Source organism: Medicago truncatula, chromosome 2 (assembly GCF_003473485.1).
Source record: "Medicago truncatula cultivar Jemalong A17 chromosome 2, MtrunA17r5.0-ANR, whole genome shotgun sequence".
Lineage (NCBI taxonomy): Eukaryota > Viridiplantae > Streptophyta > Magnoliopsida > Fabales > Fabaceae > Medicago > Medicago truncatula.
In genome coordinates, this window is record NC_053043.1 from 43,384,034 (window position 1) to 43,402,646 (window position 18,613).

Genomic DNA, 18,613 nt, shown 5'->3' on the forward strand with positions numbered 1-18,613 from the left:
CTTATGAATGATTTTCTAGTTCCACGATAGTTAACAAAATAGTCATAATCAATCCCTTGAGTTAGGATCCTCTTCTCAAACTACAGCCCCTAATTCCTTACGTGGTCTAATAATCTTTGAAGGTTTTAAGAATGTTAACCTAATATCACTAACAAACGATTATCCATTCCTAGACTAACCCTGTTTATTAGAACAATTCAATTCTGTCTAAGTAGAAAGCTATGGTCAGTAGTCATTCATTCTCACTAAATCATATTTATATTTGATCAGGATATAAAAAGCATTAAGAACAATTGAATTGAATAAAAACTAGATTGTCATTCACAATAAATAGAGTTTCACGGCAACATGGTTCAATTAGGGTTACAAAGAATCATCTCAGACCGAATCTCTAAGAGATTTAGCTACTCATAATTGAGTTTACAAATAGCATAATCAATAGTGGAATCAAAACATACATGAACTGATAAAAGGTTGAAGAAATCGCCCTCCTAGCCGTCTTTAGGTCTCAAAATCGCACTTTGCTCTCTCCAAATCGTAACCCTTGTCTTTGGAATATACTTCAGCTTAAATAGACACAAAATTTCGCCTACAATCGTGCTACGATTTAAGTAAATCGTGACACGATTCTCCTTGAATCGCAAATCACTGAATTAGGGTTTCCTCAGATCGTGCCACGATTATGCCATCATGACACGATTTCTTCAATGTCGAAGCTTGATTTTGGTCTTCTAAAATCGTGTCGCGTTTTTACCAAATCGTGACACGATTCTCTTCTTTGTATTTTCTTCAGTTTTCTACTCTTTTGTTGCATAAGTTGCCTTGTGAACTCCAATTTGTGATCAAAATACATATAAAAAGACTCTAAAAATAGCGAATGACTGACTGTCATCAGCGGTGAGCCAAGAAAGAACTCAAGCTTCTGATGCATTATACCAATCTTTAGGTATCAAGGAAGGAGAAAAATCTATATATAAACTTGTTAAGGGACCAGAAAGACAGACAAGAGACTTGGATCAGATGAGGTGTATTAAAGATGTTGATGGTAGAGTTTTGGTTCGGGAAAGAGATTAAAGGATAAATGAAAGAAGTATTTCCACAACTTGTTTAACGAAAGATATGAGATCTTACTAGACTCTAACAGTATAAACATCAGAGGAAAAGATCGAAACTATAACTACAATCATCATATTCAAGAACTTGAGGTAAAAGAAGCGTATAAAAAGATGAGTAATGACAAGGCAGTTGGGCCAGACAACATACATATTGAAGTGTGGAAAAGTCTTGGATATAGAGGAATTGTGTGGCTCACCAAACATTTTAACGAGACTATGAGGACAACAAAATGTCGGATGAATGGAGAAGAAACGCTTTAATTTCGATCTATAAGAACAAGGGGATATACAAAATTGCGCGAATTATAGGAGAATTAAACTAATGAATCATACCATGAAGTTATGATAAAAAGTGATTGAACGAAGACTAAGTAAACAAACTTAAGTTACTGATAACCAATTTGGTTTTATACCTGAGAAGTCGACTATAGAAGTGATCTACTTACTTTGACGTGTGATGAAGCGATGTCATGCGAATAAAAAAGATTTGCAATTAGTTCCATTGACTTGGAGAAGGTGTATGCTAGAGTGCCTTGAGAGATCGTGTGGAAATCCCTAGAGAAGAAAGTTGTTAGGATTGATTATATTAGAACTATCAAGGATATGTATAAGGGAGCTTCAACTAGTGTGAGGAAACATGAGAGGGCTACCGACGATTTTCCCATAACAATTGGATTGGACTATGAGTCAACCTAAGCCCTTATCTTTTTACTTTAGGTTTAGATGTACTTACGAAACACATCCATGGGTTAGCACCAAGGTGTATGCTTTTTGTAGATGATTTAGTCGTGTTGGGATAGTCGAGATATGAATTGAATGAGAGGTCAGGGACTTGGAGATGAGTCATGTTAGAAGTTTATGGCTTCCGCTTGAGTAGAAGCAAGACAAAGTATATGAAATGTAGTACTTCAACAAAAGACAAAGTAGTTCTACCTTGGAGGTGAAAGTTTGAGATCATGTCATACCCCAAGTTACACATTTTAAATATCTTAGCTCCATAGTATAAAATGAAGGAGAAATAGAAGTAGATGTAAATCATCCTATTCAAGTTGGGTGGTTGAGATGAAGATGAACCTCTGTGTTTTACGTGGCAAGAAAATACTCCATAAGTTGAAAGAAATTTTTTACAAGACAATGTTAAACGGACGATGTTGTATGATACAGAGTGTTAAGCGGTTAAGAATCAATACGAGAATCAAGTAAGTATAGTTGAGATGAGGATGTTGTGTTGGATGACATAGGATTAAAAATGAACCATTTGAGAGAGAATTGGGGTAGCACCTATGTCCTATATTGTAGAAAAAATAGTAGAAAATATAGACTTAAGTGATCTGAACATTTAGAGAGAAGACTTGTAAATGTTGTAGTAAATCAGATGAAGGAGAGTCGCATAAAAAGAGATAGTGAAAATTTTATAAAAACTATAAGAGAAACTATTACGAAAGATTTAGCTATTAGTGAGTTGGATTCAAATGTAGTTTATAATAGAACATTATTACGTAATTTTATCTACGTAGTCAATCCCATTTAATGAAATAAAACTTTGTTGCGGTTGTTGTTACTACCTCTAATAAGATTTTGTTGTTGTTATTACACTAACTTGGTATTTGAAGTTTTTACCCTCATAGACGATCTATAGTCTCAAATTTATGATTGAACTATTTTTTTATCTGAATATATACCATAAAATCACTTTTGACATTTTAAATCAAAATTTTACAAAACCAAATTGTCTTAAATTGTCCTTTGTGGACAATTTTCATTTTTTTTTATTTTAAGAATTTAGTTAATTTGAGAGACCAAGTTAATCGTCCTTACAATTTTAAGAGTTTAAAATTCACGATTCAATCTTAGTTCCTACAAAGGGTTATTTTTATTTGAAGAGAAAATGGACACAAAATATGTGGTACCATGCAAATACTTGCTAGTTGACTTCAAAGTTGAAGTCTTGCTCCTTGGCCTAGTGGGTCCGCCTATACACGCCCATGTGCTCCATTATTGTCAAGATGCTCGGATGGGTAAAACCAAGAAGTGACTACGTTATTTGAACAAAATTTTTTTAGAATAAATTTATTTGAAACATAAGTTAAAGCAAAATAGAAAAAAAAAAAATTGTCTTAAATATACCCAAAAAATAGTTGTATAAATATATTTTTTAGAAGTAAAAGTAAGTTAGAAAATCATTAAGATCACGAAAAGGAATTGTGACGTCAAAATACAATATTAGTGGACATGAGATAAATGAAAAAGCAAACAAAATGACAAGAAAAGGGGACTATGTCCTTCAGAAAGACGCATCTAGAGCACCAACTAACAAAGTTTTGTTTTTTTCTCGAAGAAGCATCAACAAAAAAAGTCAAAAACAGATTAGTATGAGACTATTGTAACATAAAGTGTATGTTTGATTTCATTTTTAGAGAAGTCATAATTGATTCGTGGTGTAGAATTGGTTTCTGATTTGTTTGATTGTTTTCCAGACAATTGATTTTAGTCATAAATATATAGTTCAACTTACTTTTACCTGAATATATCTCAAATACAAATAATTTTATTTTCAACTCACTTTTAATCTAAATCAATTTTATATAATCAATTTAGTCAAAATCAATTCTTAATATCCAAACATATTCCTTTGACACCATGTTTATTTCTATCTCTCTATTTCTTTTTATTTTCTACAACTTACATTGGCTAAGGAATCTATAACTATAAATTTATCTTAAAAATATAATTGGTTACTTTTTATTAAGTAATAGTTATACCATTTTTATTTTATAAAAACTTATTCGTTTTAGTTATTTAGCCAATATCCTTATGACAACATTTAACATTCTTCTTTTAAAAATACATATCATATAGTCGACATCACAATTTTGGTGTCAAAAACACCATTTTTCTAATGGAATAATAGAGTGAGTAGACACGATCTTATCTCACTAAGAATGCTAGCAAGTAGCAACCATACATTACGAGTCTCCATCTTTTATTTGTGATTGTTAGCTGAAAAGAGCAAACACTTGATTCGTATAATGAAAAGGACAAACACTTGATTTGGATCAATTGTCCCAATAGTGAAATAAACGGTTCCATTACACATACATATTTATTTACGTGCGCACTACCCTCAAATGAAAATAGAGAAATGTGGTTCCATATTGGAACACATCAAGCTCATACGTTGGACCAGTGGGTCTACATTTCTTGGCCATGTCTCTATAACATTTTTCATCGATATTATATCTTCAACAACCCTACAATAGTACAAATAATTGAAACCTGCAGAAATTAATTTCTTTCATTAATTACAGAAGATGTATTTGGTTGTGAATGTCATGCCTAGGGATGACAAAGCGGGCCGTCCTGCCCCATTTAGACCTGCTCTGCACAAACTCGCTTAAAGTAGGACGAGATGAGGCGATTCAAATTCGATGATCGAGACTATTTTTACAAACTACAAACTAAAATCATCATTAAAATTTTATAGGGACTAAACTTAAAAACTCATAATTTTGTAAGGACTAAAAATATATTTAACCCTACATAAAATCACAGTATTACTAGTAGCTTGTTTCATAAGACCCATGCTGGTTTTTTTTTATTTTTAAAAATTGGGACTATTTGTAAAAAAAATGACACAACTTTTAAAATGTAGTTATTGCATAAAAGACTTTTTTATCCCTCATTTAACGTTTCTGTTTTTATTACTCTCCGTTTCACAATACTTTCTCTTTTGGAGAATAATTTTGTTTCACTTTACTTGTCATTTTCAAGTTTCAATGCAACATTATTATTGATTTATCACTAATACTCTTACCTATTTATTGTAGAGAGAAATATAGAATGAAGCAATAAATAGTTAAATGTATTATAGAAAAACACGCAATTTTATAAAAAATAACAAAATTTATTTGATTTATTGATATGTAAATTTCTCAAAAGCGATAAGTATTATGAAACGGAGTGAGTATTACTGGATATATTTAATGTTTCATAATATATTTTTTTGAGGGAATATTTCATAATATTTTATTGGAAAATGTTAACTAGTGTCCCGAGGACATTACTTAAGATCCTTCCATGGTAACTTTTTTATAGAAGTTTGCGTAATTATTGCATTGAAAATTGAAAAATTTAAGATTTTTAAAAAATAATTACTTAATTTAAAATATTTAAAGAGTGTTCTAAAGACACTCGTTGACAAGACCTTATTTGTTAACATAATCAAAAAGTTACAATAATGAATTACTACATTGATTTTAATGTTTTTTTTTTCTTCTTATACTACGGATCTGAGGAAGTAAGTAGTAGTATACACATTAACGAGAAATGCTAGAAACACTCTCCTATTCGGTGAAACTCATTTGAGTCTCATCACTTTACGTGAGATCCATTTCCAATGTGTGGTACCCACATGAATTTCACCCAATAAAAGAGTGAGTGTTAGAAAGAGAGTGTCTATAGCATTCCTCATTCCTCATGCATTAACTCCTTCATGTTTTTTCTTAATTTATATTCTTAGTGGAAAATGGTCATATAGAAATCTAAAATTCGATCGAATTTTTTAATTTTTTTGGATAGAAATTGAAAAAGCTTTGAATGATTGTTTTAACCAAAGATCAAATTTAAGTACTCTCAATTAATTCAAACTTAATTGAAGTTTGTTAACGACTTGAATTAAACTACTTATTACAAAAGAATCGTAAATTGTAAAAGGATAAGAAACGCAAAAGTTCCATTTCTTTTTTATCTCATCTTTTTTACTTTTTCTAGGGTGGTGCTTTGTTCTCTGTTCTTATTTTTACTGGCATCATTTATGGGGGACAATCAGATATGAAGCACCTCCCCCTAAAAATAGGACATATTTGAAGTACCTAGACATTAAATATGAACGATTTTTCAACTCTAGTGGTGGATGGCGTTTGTTTTACTTTATACATGAATAAGTTTATAATAATGATATATTTTGCTGTTGCAACGATTTCCACATAGGGCAAGATTAAAAAAACTAAAAATGAAAAGTATAGTTAAAGTAATTTTTTTTTTTACTAGATCCTAAGCTTAACCCTTGTCAATATAATAAATACAATATTTTTTTTTATACAAAGTTTTTATCCCGTTGATTGTTTAGCCAATGCTCAAAAACATTCATTAGCATTTCATAATATTTTAGGATTATTATGATTTGAATGTTGCTAGTACTCTACGAAACTTGCAAAAAGCATTTTACATAATGATATTATAATTTTAGTTAAAAGAATTTTTCGGAAAATAACAACCCTTGAATTAGAATCATCATTCACACAAAAAGACGGGGTCAAGGTGTGGCCTACAATCACACAAGTCTATTTTCTATATATCATGAATCTTTGATGTGCAAACGTGGTAATCATGATTCTTATATTTTATTAAAAAAATGTTAACTAGTGTTTTTAGGATACTTTCAACGACTTTTAATAGTAAATTTTTATATAAATGTATTGAAATTTGAACTATATAATTTTTTAAAAGAGTAATTTTTAAATCTGAATCTTTAGTGTGTCGGAAACACTCGTTGACAAAATTCATTTTATTATTGGAGCCTGATTGTATGAAAGGGCTCTAATTATTGTCCGTTGGAGACAAACATCGACTTCATTGCTGTTAATTTGGTCAACTAGAAGTGAAGATAAGAATAGGAAAAACATCAACAAAATAAAAGCATACACATGCATTTTCTAAACCAGTTTAAGTTTGCGAATTTATTAATCTTTCCACTAGTAGGAAAAAGACTTTTTTACATTCTTTGGAAATGACTTTTTACATTGGTTTATAGGCGATGTAAATACTACCATCTTTATACTTTCACATAAACAACCGATGGGAAAACTAGTTTTTTACATGACTATATTTCAAGATAATGTAAAAAGTCTTTATCCTGCACCTGATGGACTTTTCACAGCCACTTTTAGCAACAGATGTAAAAAGTGGGCCTATCTATCATTTGTTTCGTTTGATAATAATGGTATTTATGCTCATCTCATATCGCGTGGATATCAGATAGACAGATATTTAATATATTTTGAAATATTCATGGGTGTTTGTGAATATCATGGATATCATTAAAAAATATGCAATTTTCTTTTGTAATTATACACCAACAATAAATAAATTATTTATCATATTATATAAATATGTGTATACGGGTTTCGGGGTTGGGCAGTATAATACTTTTATCTCCACCCATATTTATTTAAATTTGCGGGTAATTACCCAGACCCAAGCCTAGACTCATGAAAGCGGGGTTTTATCCTATCCATTGCAGGTATTTTTTGCGGATACTCATCAGGTCTGGATCCAATTTCCATCCTTACTCCTACCGGTCACATTTATAAGTAACAAAATACTTTTAAGGTTCATTGAATACATAATGTATTTAATATATTTTATAAACCAAATATATTTGATATTTAATGAACTTAAAAAATAGGTTTTTTTTTTTATTTTTTTATTTTATAAATGTGATCGAAAAATAATTTTTTGTTTATAAATGTGTCTCGAGTAATATCCAAAGATTTCCTAACAAACAAATGACACGAAAAGGTAGCATAGCAATCACACAATGATGTAGTGGTAATGAACACTACATTACCAATTTCGTTTTGGAAAACACTGTTTGGGTGAGTCAAATAAAGTTGTCTTCTGCCGCCATCATTATCCTCCGTATTACTTGTAATCAAAGTCAATTAAATTCGTTCACAATGGATATTTATTTATTTCATAAGTTTATTCTTCATTTGAGAAAAATAATTTATGTTTTTATCACTTCTTACAAGTTGCATAAACGATGTATAATTAGGAATTCATTAATAAAAAAATAATTAATACAATTAGAAATTTAAGGGGTCTTAGAAATGTATATTTGATTCTATTTTTGGAGGAGTCAAAACTAAATTTAAAGATGTAAAATTAATTTGATATGTTTGATTCTTCTAAAGTAAAATTGTAGCTTAAAATTCTAGAATTGATCCGTAGATTCAATTTTATTGTTCGACTCACTATTACATGAATGTATATAAACATAAATTATTTTACCTTCAACTTTAATTTTTGTTAGAATAATTCTACATAATCAATTTACTCAAAATCAATTTTTCTCAGTGACGAAACTAAACGTATACTAAAAATGACAAGATAAAATCCAAAAAAAAAAAACTTTTATATTTAAGATAGTAAATACTATAAGACATAAATTCACAAGTTTGAAAAGAGTATATCACACCACTTTTAAACATGTGGACATTAAAATCTTTACAAATTAAAAACACTTTACCGTCACCATCACATACCAAAAATAATATCATCATTTCATCCTCTTTTGATCAATAAAACAAATAAAAATAAAAATGTGTGACAATCATGTAATAATAATTGACTAAAGACACATAAAGATGAAGCCATCTCTAGCAAGAATAACGTGGGAAGACAATTTGATTCTTGAAAAGGGTCTGTAACTATATATGATTCTTTGCTTTGAGTCTTCAAAGTTCAATCACATGCTTTGATATACATCATAATTAATGTTAGAATCTTTGCAACTTGAAACCTTTTTATACATGATGCAAGTTTAGCTTTGAGGTTTTCTTAGATACTCTTACTTGTTTTAGAGGTATTTATTTTACAGTTTATTAATTCTTTTTTTCTTATATTACAAATTTAATATGCATGTGGGTCTTCACTTTGCTACCACACCTACTTATTAATACTGTTTCAGCTTTTGTCTTCACTTTGGAATATCTCACCTTGATTGGTTTATATATGGCTTCATCATAATTTATTTATAAGCTCATATTTAATACATGAAATAAAGTCTTTGATCATGCTCATGGCTTATTTTTTTATATCCAAGTATGTCGTATCTAAGTTTTCAAGTCTAAAATTTCTTATTCTATGATATGTTTCTTTTTATTTTTATTTTTGCTATGCAAAAATGAGTTGTTACCTTTGTTTGTGACTTTGTGCTGATGTTGAAAAGGTTGTACTTGACAGGTGTTGAGTTCTGATGTTGGTTTAAGGTAGAACAAAAATTGCAGGATTTCAGAGGTTTTTCTGAAAAATGGAGGTGTTAGGAGTAAAGGGTTTTGTCCTCTTGTTTTTCTGTTTGTGGATTCCAAATGAAGTTGTGGCTATCATTGGAAACTCTACTGTTTCTTCTAGACCAACTGTTGTGAAAATTGGAGCACTGTTTACTGTTGATTCTGTGATTGGAAGATCAGCTCAACAAGGAATCAAAACTGCAATTGATGATGTTAATGCTAATAAGACTATTCTTCCTGGTATTAAAATGGATGTTATTTTTCATGATACAAATTGCAGTGGATTTATTGGAACAGTTGAAGGTATTTGTCAAAAACTTTAATTCTTAATGTTCAATTTCAGTTTCAGGTTTAGTTTTGGGGAGGAATACACACACATACACATACATATATCATATTCATATATTTAAATTTTGAATGGTTGGTGTCTTTATTTATCAAGAGTAAGTTATACACTTCCTTATTTTTTTTGTTTTTCTATTACTTATTTCTGGTAATTTTTGGTCTTAAACCTCCGGTTTCTCGGGGGAAATAAGTTAAGCCTGACCAATGATTGTTTCAGTTAGGGCTCGAACTCGAGTACTCCCCGTTCAATTAGAACTTAACTAGAACTCATTAACCACCATCCATTTCTAGTATAAGACTAGTAAGTATATAATCTTCCTCTTATATAGGATATATTTAGAGAAGAATTTCTTATGGCACCCTATTTGCAAGTCTCTGTGTTTGAAAAAGAAGTGAACAAGCTTCATTAATTTTTTTGATGATGTAGCTTTGCAGTTGATGGAGAATGAAGTGATTGCCACAATTGGTCCACAGTCCTCAGGAATAGCTCATATCATCGCTCATGTAGCTAATGAACTCCATGTACCTCTTCTTTCATTTGGGGCAACAGACCCTACCCTATCTTCTCTGCAATTTCCGTATTTTGTCCGAACCACGCACAGCGACTATTTTCAGATGTATGCAATTGCAGACATTGTTGATTTTTGTAGATGGAGGCAAGTAATTGCCATTTATGTAGATGATGATTATGGAAGAAACGGAATTTCAATACTTGGAGATGCGCTAGCAAAGAAACGCGGCAAGATATCTTACAAAGCTGCATTATCTCCTGGAGCCACCAAGAATGATATCAGTATCTTGCTAAATAGTGTGAACTTAATGGAATCAAGAGTCTTTGTTGTTCATGTTAATCCCGATTATGGTTTAAATGTTTTTTCTATTGCCAAGAATCTTGGAATGATGACTAGTGGTTATGTGTGGATTGCAACAGATTGGCTTCCTTCAAAGTTGGATTCAATGGATCCAGTTGATACTAACACATTGAAACTCCTTCAAGGTGTTGTAGCTTTGAGGCATCACACTCCTGATACAAATCTCAAAAAGAGTTTTTTCTCCAGGTTGAAGAACGTAAACGGCACGGCAACTACAAGCTTCAATTCTTATGCTTTATATGCATATGATTCTGTTTGGTTAGCAGCTTATGCTCTTGATGCTTTTCTCAAAGAAGGTGGAAACATATCTTTCTCATCTGACCCTAAGCTGATTGACACAAAAGGAAGCATGTTGCATTTGTCTTCGCTTCGCGTTTTCAATGGTGGTCCAGACTTTCTCCCTACACTTTTGAGAGTGAACTTCACCGGTTTGAGTGGTCAGATTCAGTTCAATGGAGACAAGAATCTAATTCGTCCATCATATGATATCCTTAACATCGGTGAATCTGGTTTCCGGAGAGTCGGTTATTGGTCTAATTACTCCGGTCTATCAGTTTTAGCTCCTGAAATTTTGTACAAGAGACCACCTAACAGTTCAATAAGCAACCAAAAACTGTTCAATGTTCTGTGGCCCGGAGAAACTATAGCAACACCAAGAGGATGGGTTTTCCCAAACAATGGAAAGCCTTTGAGAATAGCAGTGCCTTACAGAATAAGCTACCTTGAGTTTCTTTCTAAGGACAAGAATCCACCAGGAGTTAGAGGCTATTGCATTGATGTCTTTGAAGCAGCCATAAACTTGTTGCCTTATCCTGTTCCGCGACAATATATATTATTCGGAGATGGTAAAAGAAATCCCGACTACAGCCAGCTTGTCAATCAGGTTGCACTAAAGGTAAGTTTCTAAATCTAATTTGCAGCCTCACTTAGTGATTCAATGATCATATGGCTCAATTTGGATCCCTAGCTTCCAAAACAAGGCCAATATTTAAATGCTGTATCTAGAATTGAGTTTCCAATTTCCAAGGGAGTTTCAAGTGTCTTCAAATTTTAGTAGTTACGTTGATTTACTTTTTTCCTTTTTCAGAACTTTGATGCAGCTGTTGGAGATGTTACAATTGTCCCAAACCGAACAAGGATTTTGGATTTCACTCAACCTTTCATGGAATCAGGGCTGGTAGTTGTTGTTCCTGTCAAGGAGATCAAATCAAGCCCTTGGGCTTTCCTCAAACCATTCACTGCTCAAATGTGGTGTGTTACCGGAGCCTTTTTCCTTTTTGTCGGAGCTGTTGTATGGATTCTTGAGCACAGGCACAATCCAGAGTTCCGAGGTCCACCCAAGAAGCAAATTATGACAATCTTTTGGTTAGTATTTTTAACCATTTAAAATCCTTTCATCTTAAACATTGGAAACTTCGTCGTTCCTCAAGCCATTCTTGATGCACGGCTTGCTTTAGCATCAAGTAACATATTTTTGCTGAGATTTGTTCCTTCTTTTGCAGGTTTACTTTCTCAACAATGTTTTTCTCACACAGTATGTGTGCTACAGATTCTCATTCATATACTTTAAATTTTCTCCAAATAGTATAAATTTCTGATTTTCTTGGTTGCTATGACTTGGCACAGGAGAAAACACCGTGAGTGGTCTTGGGAGATTTGTGCTAATCATATGGCTTTTTGTAGTATTAATTATCAATTCAAGCTACACAGCAAGCTTAACATCCATCCTCACAGTGCAGCAACTATCCTCACAAATTGAAGGAATTGACAGCTTGATATCAGGTAATCAACCAATTGGAATTCAAGACGGGTCATTTGCAAGAAGGTATCTGATAGATGAACTCAATATACAGCCATCTAGGATAGTTTCATTGAGAGATCCAAAGGTATATGAGGACGCCCTTACGCGTGGACCGAATGGAGGAGGGGTTATGGCTATTGTTGATGAGCTTCCTTATATTGAACTCTTTATGTCTAGTGCCAACTGCAAGTTCAGAACCGTTGGAAATGTGTTCACTAAAAGTGGTTGGGGATTTGTAAGTATCTCTAATTGCATGCTTTATGGTTTTAATTCCTAAACCTTTATTCATTTACTTTCCTAGAGAAAATTGTGCTAGAACTTTGATTGCAGATAGGCCTGTAAACTCATTTATAGATGAATTTAGCGTCTGTTTGGGTTGACATTTTTGAGCTTATCTACTAAAACAAGCACTTCTGAGACTATTTAGGAGTGCTTAAGGAAACAATTTATGACATGTCCTTAAGTTATTGTCATAAACTCTCCAGGATAGCTTAAGAAAACAACTAATAGCTTATATGAAAATAGTTTTACTTTATTTTATCTTTTGTTGTATATACAACTAATACGTAAGCCCTTATATTATAAATGCATGTGCTATAAGCTGTTTTTCCAAACATTGCCGTATTCGTTTTTTAAAATAAAGATATTTCTGAGCTAAGTTTATGCATATTGAAGCTGTTTCTTATGTAACTCTTCTATGATAGTGCTTGTTATGTACATATCTTGCATAACAATATACTGTTCTTATATTTAATACCATGATCACAGGGATTCCAGAGGGACTCTCCCCTTGCTATTGATATGTCAACTGCAATTCTACAACTCTCAGAAAACGGTGACCTGCAAAAGATCCACGACAAATGGCTTTCAAGACAGAGCTGTGGTGCAAAAGTTGACGACACTGATTCAAATGAACTCTCTCTTAAAAGCTTCTGGGGTCTCTTTCTTATATGTGGCATTGCATGTCTCATTGCTTTGATTACATTCTTTGTTAGAGTGTTCTGTCAATACATGAAATTCATCCCAGAGAGTGAGATGGAAAGTGACCAGGAAAATCCGTCACCCAGGCCAAGAAAAACTTTTCGATCTTCAAGAAGCTTCAAAGACTTGATTGTATTTGTGGATAAGAGAGAAAGAGAAATCAAGGATATACTTAGGCAGAAGAGTAAGAAAAGGCGACGTGACCAGAGCTTAGATGATCAATTTAATTCACCTACCTAAGTAAATAACAATATATATGTATATTTTTGTCCTTGTTTCTTTTATTTTTGATATTTTGGCTTATACTATAGTAACAGTATTGACACAAATTTGTCTATGCTGAAATATTTAGATTCCATCCTTCTTGGTTAGGAAATTATTGTTGCAAGATTAATATTAACACAGTATAGAAAAAAAGGCAAGCAATCTTGGTTTATATTTCAAGCCAACATACACAAGGTTTAGGAAATTATACTTTCATATATATAAGTTTTGAGTTCAAGTGCTCAACTCTGTGCTGTGAGCTATGCTTGGTTTCCTCTGGTTTTAAGGAAGAGAGTTATTCAAGAATAAGGGAGATTTTTCATTCAGAATTTGATATTCATAATAAAATTACTATTTCTTCCACAATTGCTTGTTTTATATAGCAAAATTACCATCTTATAAGCTTATATTCTTTGATCAATACATATATGGCAAGGGTTCAGTTGCAGCATATTCAATGTACTCTATGGCGCCACACTTAAAATTGTTAACAATATTACCAAGAAGCAGCTTTTGCATAAGTACAGTATTTATTGAATACAATTAGTTAAAAAAAGCTTGTGTTAAAGTTATTTTTAGTAGTATTATTTAAGTTTTAGGAAAATTAGACTCCACTTTTTTAAGAAAGGTTTGAATCACACTTTGTCCTCTTTTGTTAACATCTACATGAAGTAATATTAGTTATTACAGTTGAGTCTATTTCAACATATACAATTAAAAAAGGGTCAGTTTGCTAATTATGCCACGCTCATCATTTTGATGAATGTTGTATGGCTATCAAGACATACCGCTGACATGATCTTTGTGAAACAATAGGATTGGTTTGTTAAGCTGACCCTTTCAGAAAAACATATACAATCCTTTTAATAATAGTAAATAACTTCAAACGATCATTCCAGAACTTCTTTCTACCTTTTGAACATTTTGTGACTTTAATATGAAGTTTTAGATACATATTTTACAAAAGGCCATCTCTAAATTGGGTGTGATGGACATTTACACACTCCAACTTCCGTGATGTTGACACAAATGATGATGGGCATCACGCTGAGACGAATGGTCTACATCTTATTCTATTTTGAGATTTTACATTGATAAGTGATATTACAGAGAAAATGACTTGAAAATTGTTGTTGACACGTTTAGTTTGGCTGATAAACACGAGTAATTTACCCAAATATCCTTCGGCAGTTAACTGCTGAATTTTGAAGAAACTGGCCTGAGGAAAACTTCGGCAGTTAACTGCCGAAGAATTTCAAACCTGAAATTAAATAAGGAAATACACCTAAATTTTCCCTTAATTAAATTTAATTCTTTAATACATGATTCCTTTTATAACGTTGTTGAATTTCATTCATATAATTTTGTTGCCATAAATGAAGAAATATGAGATCCTAGAATTACATATTCAATCACGTTTCTTACTAGTAATAGAAAAGAGGTTTTATTTGTACAAAAAAAAAAGTTTTATTAATAGAATAATTACAAATATAATTATTTGAAAGAGAGGTGAATAATATCTAAAATATTATAAAGTAATAATAGGTTAATCAAACCTATGAATAATGACATACATCAATGAAATTAATTACAAATATAATTATTCTCTCATATTTCTTCATTTATGGCAACAAAATCATAAAAATAATTATGTTTAATTCCTTAAAAGGATTAAAGAATTAAATTTAATTAAGAAAAATTTAGGTGTATTTCCTTCTTTAAAATTTCAGCAGTTACGTAACTTACGTTAACTGCCGAGAGACATTTGAGTAATTTATTTGTGTTTTTCAGCCTTAGCAAATGGGTATACAACAATTTTCAAATGGTTTTAAGTGAAGGATAACCCTCACTCCATGAGTAAGCTTTGAGGGTTGTATTAAACCTCCACACAAATTCTCAAGTGATATCAGAGTTAAACTTTACAATTGTTGACCACTCATTAATTTATCAAGACACCTACATATATTTAGTGCTGCAAACTTCACATTGACAGTGACATGACCAAAATAATAATTACAAGCAGCTCCATGTATGTATTTGGATTCTCTCAATTGCGAAAAAAACTTGAGAAGGTTAAGTGGATGATCTCACCATTAAGATGCATTGAGTTATACAACTTATAAAGATTATAAGTGGGGTTCAATTCATTTTAACGATGAGATCATCCATATAACCCTCTCCAAAAATAATTACAATCGAGAGAATCCAAATCTGTTACAAGGTTTTGTTCAGAATTCAGCTTTATCCACCTCCATGTTTTTTAAAAACTGAACAAGATTTCATAAATACACTTCTGAACAGAAGAAGAAGAAAAAAATCCTTCTTTTGTCAAGAAATACACGTCCAAACAAGGGTAAACTTAAATAAGTTTTATGTAGAAAAAACCAATTTCTAGAGTTTAAAGTTGTTCCCAAGATAAAACTTCCTTTTTGAACTTCTTAAGAAGTGCTCTTACGGCTCTTGTTAGCATTACCCCTTAAACAAATACAACCAGAACTGCAAGACCCTGCCATGATTTTCAGGTAGAGTGCAATGCATGTATCACATTGATTCCATATTTATTTCACCCCATGTATCATCTTACCAGAGCATCTTAAAGCACCACTAATTGATGTACAAGGATGTAACAGGCTTGGCATTTCCCACACATAATAATGAAACCCAAACACTAACTAGTGGGATTTCTACAATCATACAAGTAATCAATAGACTATCATGTATATTATTAAAAACCAAACCTGGCCCTGTTTTATTGGGCAAGTACATCATAGTGCAGAACAAAGGCAAAGGATGTCTATTTTGCAAAGCGGAGTAAGCATGAAAGACAATTTAATTACATATAATCTTCACATAAACGATCCACAACATGGATGAAAAAGTTAAAACCACAAAAAGACCATGCAATACTCAAGACGAAACCACAAAAAGTTGTTCCGGAGGCATTTGAGAAAGTGGCACTACTCGTGATTCATGGGTTGTGACTCTCTCTTCGGAGGATCCAAATCCAAATAGGTAAATGGCTCAGTTGGCTCCTCGCTGCAATAACCACAAATGCCGCAAGCAACATAAGGAGCTTATAAAGGAAAAGCCAAGGCAAGGTATACAAATAAAGTAATAAAGGTGAAAAACTAAAACTAGAATAGCCAACTTTAATGTTTAATCATCCCAAGCAGATTTCAACAAGTTATGCCACTGTTAATGTATGTTATCTTGATAATGATAGCACTCTTTTAGTTTACTACAGTTTAAATCTACACCAAAACGTTCAGTGGCATAGTTCATAAACATTGATTTTCCTAAGAAAATACCGAATTGCAAGCTAGATAATAATCTTACCCAGGTTTAGAACGCATGCACTGCCAGAAGAGCTTGAAAGGTCCTGGAACAGTCTTGAATGGGTTTCCCTCAAAGCAAGCCTACACATTTTACAACCTTTAGGACTTGAAGATAACAACACCAAATTTATTCCGAAGTCCCAATAAATAAATTTGGAAACATGTAAAAGTATAGAGAACAGGCTGAAATGAGCACAGACCTCAAACCATGCAACCAATCTATCTATTTTAAGAAAAGTCTTTCGCTAATGACATGACATATGAAGAAATTTTACGCCTTTGTTCCCCACGATTCCATACTCTTGCACATGATCATTACTACTAGTTACATCATAATAAGTCTAAGCCGGTATAGTTTCCCCAGGATGAGCGATGACCTCTCATGCTCTTCTCCACATATGTGTGTAATAACCCTCTTCAGTAATTTAAGGATTCGTTTGCAGGTGGATTTATTTAACTTGGAATTATCAAGAACCGGTAGTAGAGCTACAGTCTTGTCCACAAGCCTATTGTGGCTTTTTTTTGGCTTAAGGTACAAGAAAGGATGTATTGAAAGGATAGGCAGGGTCTCAAACGGTGCAATCAGGACGTCCCATGATCCATATGCAGCTATGCCTCAACGCTTTCCTTTTAATTTACCATTGCATGGACAATGTAAATTATGTTTAATTGATGTCTTTGCTAGATTTAGACCGCTACATTGATATTGGGCCGAATAACTGATTATGATGAGCTATTGAATTGGATGTTTGCGTTCTAACTTGTAATTAAATTTGTAAATGTTTAATGGATTAGCCATACTGTTGTCATCAATTAAGTGTGACATAATACGTACTAATAGATTAAACTTACTTTAGTAACAGAAACCTTAATCAGAGCTGTTATAGTTGATTACCTAGTACGATGACGCTTTAGTTCCTATATGCTTGAATGAAAGTATGCCTATAAGCTTGAATATGATGAACTAATTGATTAAAATGATGCTATAACCGATCCCAATTAAGAGACTTGTGAGACCATTTGGAAGAGCTTATGGAAACAGCTTATGACTTTTCGAATAAATTGTTTTCGGCTTATTTTCATATGTTGTTATGTTATAAACGCTTAATTAAGATGTTGAATTATAAAAGAAAGCATTTGAGAAATTAACCAAAAAAATGAGGATTGAGAAATTGAACCTGAATAACATCTTCAACACGGTCATTGCAACGATGAGCTTTGGGTTCAGGATGATTCTCTCCTGTAATTCCCCATGGACTCTCTCGACGAGGCACTGGTCTTGTCTCGCTGCTCATCTTCTTCCTCTTCTTCTTTCGCAACTCAACTCTCTCTCTCTCTCTCTCTTTTGTTTGCTTCGTCCAAAAAAACTCCACTACACTTTCTCTACTTCTCTGTTGGGCCAAATCAAGCCCCTTTTTAGAGGTATTTTGGTATATTTATCAAAACATGGGGTGAAAAGAACAAAATGAAGGTTAGGGTTCCCCCAATTTTTTATTTTTTATATGGGTGTGATATTATATTTTTGTGTGAACTCTAATATCAGATTATTTATTAGGCCTTTTAGGATTAATTACTTGCATTAATCCTTAATAAGAACCCTTGCAAAAAAAAACTGAGTGGTAGTGCAAGATGGCCAAAAAATCTTCAAGAAAATCTCTATACATGTTAACTAAGATCATGGTAAAACTCATTTTATGTTGATTCGAGTCATGCTTCAAAAATTTGCGTTGAATTTTTTTCTAGACGACTTGACTTGGGTCATGACTCTAGTCATGGTATAAAAATTTGGTTTGAAAAGTACTTGGATAGGAGGAATTGATCATGTTAA

General features: G+C 32.3%; 2 protein-coding genes and 1 non-coding gene across 9 annotated transcripts; 2 read left to right on the forward strand and 1 right to left on the reverse strand.

Moving 5' to 3' along the window:
- The first annotated feature begins 8,476 nt into the window (after nucleotides 1-8,476).
- LOC11412759 (glutamate receptor 3.4) lies at nucleotides 8,477-13,713 on the forward strand. 7 transcript variants are annotated; one of them, XM_039830745.1, is made up of 8 exons: nucleotides 9,285-9,427; nucleotides 9,531-9,630; nucleotides 9,750-9,833; nucleotides 9,960-11,299; nucleotides 11,492-11,769; nucleotides 11,907-11,938; nucleotides 12,031-12,440; nucleotides 12,974-13,713. In XM_039830745.1, exons 4-8 carry the CDS (start codon nucleotides 9,971-9,973, stop codon nucleotides 13,424-13,426), a joined length of 2,502 nt encoding a protein of 833 aa, XP_039686679.1. In that variant the 5' UTR covers nucleotides 9,285-9,427; nucleotides 9,531-9,630; nucleotides 9,750-9,833; nucleotides 9,960-9,970; the 3' UTR covers nucleotides 13,427-13,713. The 7 variants fall into 7 exon arrangements, with proteins under 7 accessions (XP_024632414.1, XP_024632413.1, XP_039686680.1 ...); XM_024776646.2 differs by lacking the exons at nucleotides 9,531-9,630; nucleotides 9,750-9,833 and adding an exon at nucleotides 8,477-8,597 and having other exon boundaries at nucleotides 9,141-9,490; XM_024776645.2 differs by lacking the exons at nucleotides 9,531-9,630; nucleotides 9,750-9,833 and adding an exon at nucleotides 8,604-8,760 and having other exon boundaries at nucleotides 9,141-9,490.
- A 454-nt stretch (nucleotides 13,714-14,167) lies between these two features.
- On the forward strand, nucleotides 14,168-14,293 carry LOC112419625 (U11 spliceosomal RNA). Its single transcript, XR_003009750.1, has one exon. It is a non-coding gene; the product is annotated as a U11 spliceosomal RNA (small nuclear RNA).
- Nucleotides 14,294-16,099: 1,806 nt separating this feature from the next.
- Nucleotides 16,100-18,166, reverse strand: LOC11413224 (uncharacterized). The gene is made up of 3 exons (XM_003596949.4): nucleotides 17,964-18,166; nucleotides 16,787-16,866; nucleotides 16,100-16,486 (listed from the first exon to the last, which is right to left on the reverse strand). The coding sequence occupies exons 1-3, from the start codon at nucleotides 18,078-18,080 to the stop codon at nucleotides 16,408-16,410; spliced, it is 276 nt and encodes a 91-aa protein (XP_003596997.1). The 5' UTR covers nucleotides 18,081-18,166; the 3' UTR covers nucleotides 16,100-16,407.
- Nucleotides 18,167-18,613: the final 447 nt, after the last annotated feature.

Bases quoted from the DNA above. Each gene is read 5' to 3' on its own strand.
- LOC11413224 (XM_003596949.4), bottom strand. From the start codon at position 18,080: ATGAGCAGCGAGACAAGACCAGTGCCTCGTCGAGAGAGTCCATGGGGA. The intron at 16,867-17,963 runs GTTCAATTTCTC...TAAAATGTGTAG, and splicing joins GTGTTGAAGATGTTATTCAG to GCTTGCTTTGAGGGAAACCC. The intron at 16,487-16,786 runs GTAAGATTATTA...TGGTTATTGCAG, and splicing joins TGCATGCGTTCTAAACCTGG to CGAGGAGCCAACTGAGCCAT.
- LOC11412759 (XM_024776646.2), top strand. From the start codon at position 9,208: ATGGAGGTGTTAGGAGTAAAGGGTTTTGTCCTCTTGTTTTTCTGTTTG. The intron at 11,939-12,030 runs GTATGTGTGCTA...GACTTGGCACAG, and splicing joins AACAATGTTTTTCTCACACA to GAGAAAACACCGTGAGTGGT. The intron at 12,441-12,973 runs GTAAGTATCTCT...CCATGATCACAG, and splicing joins CTAAAAGTGGTTGGGGATTT to GGATTCCAGAGGGACTCTCC.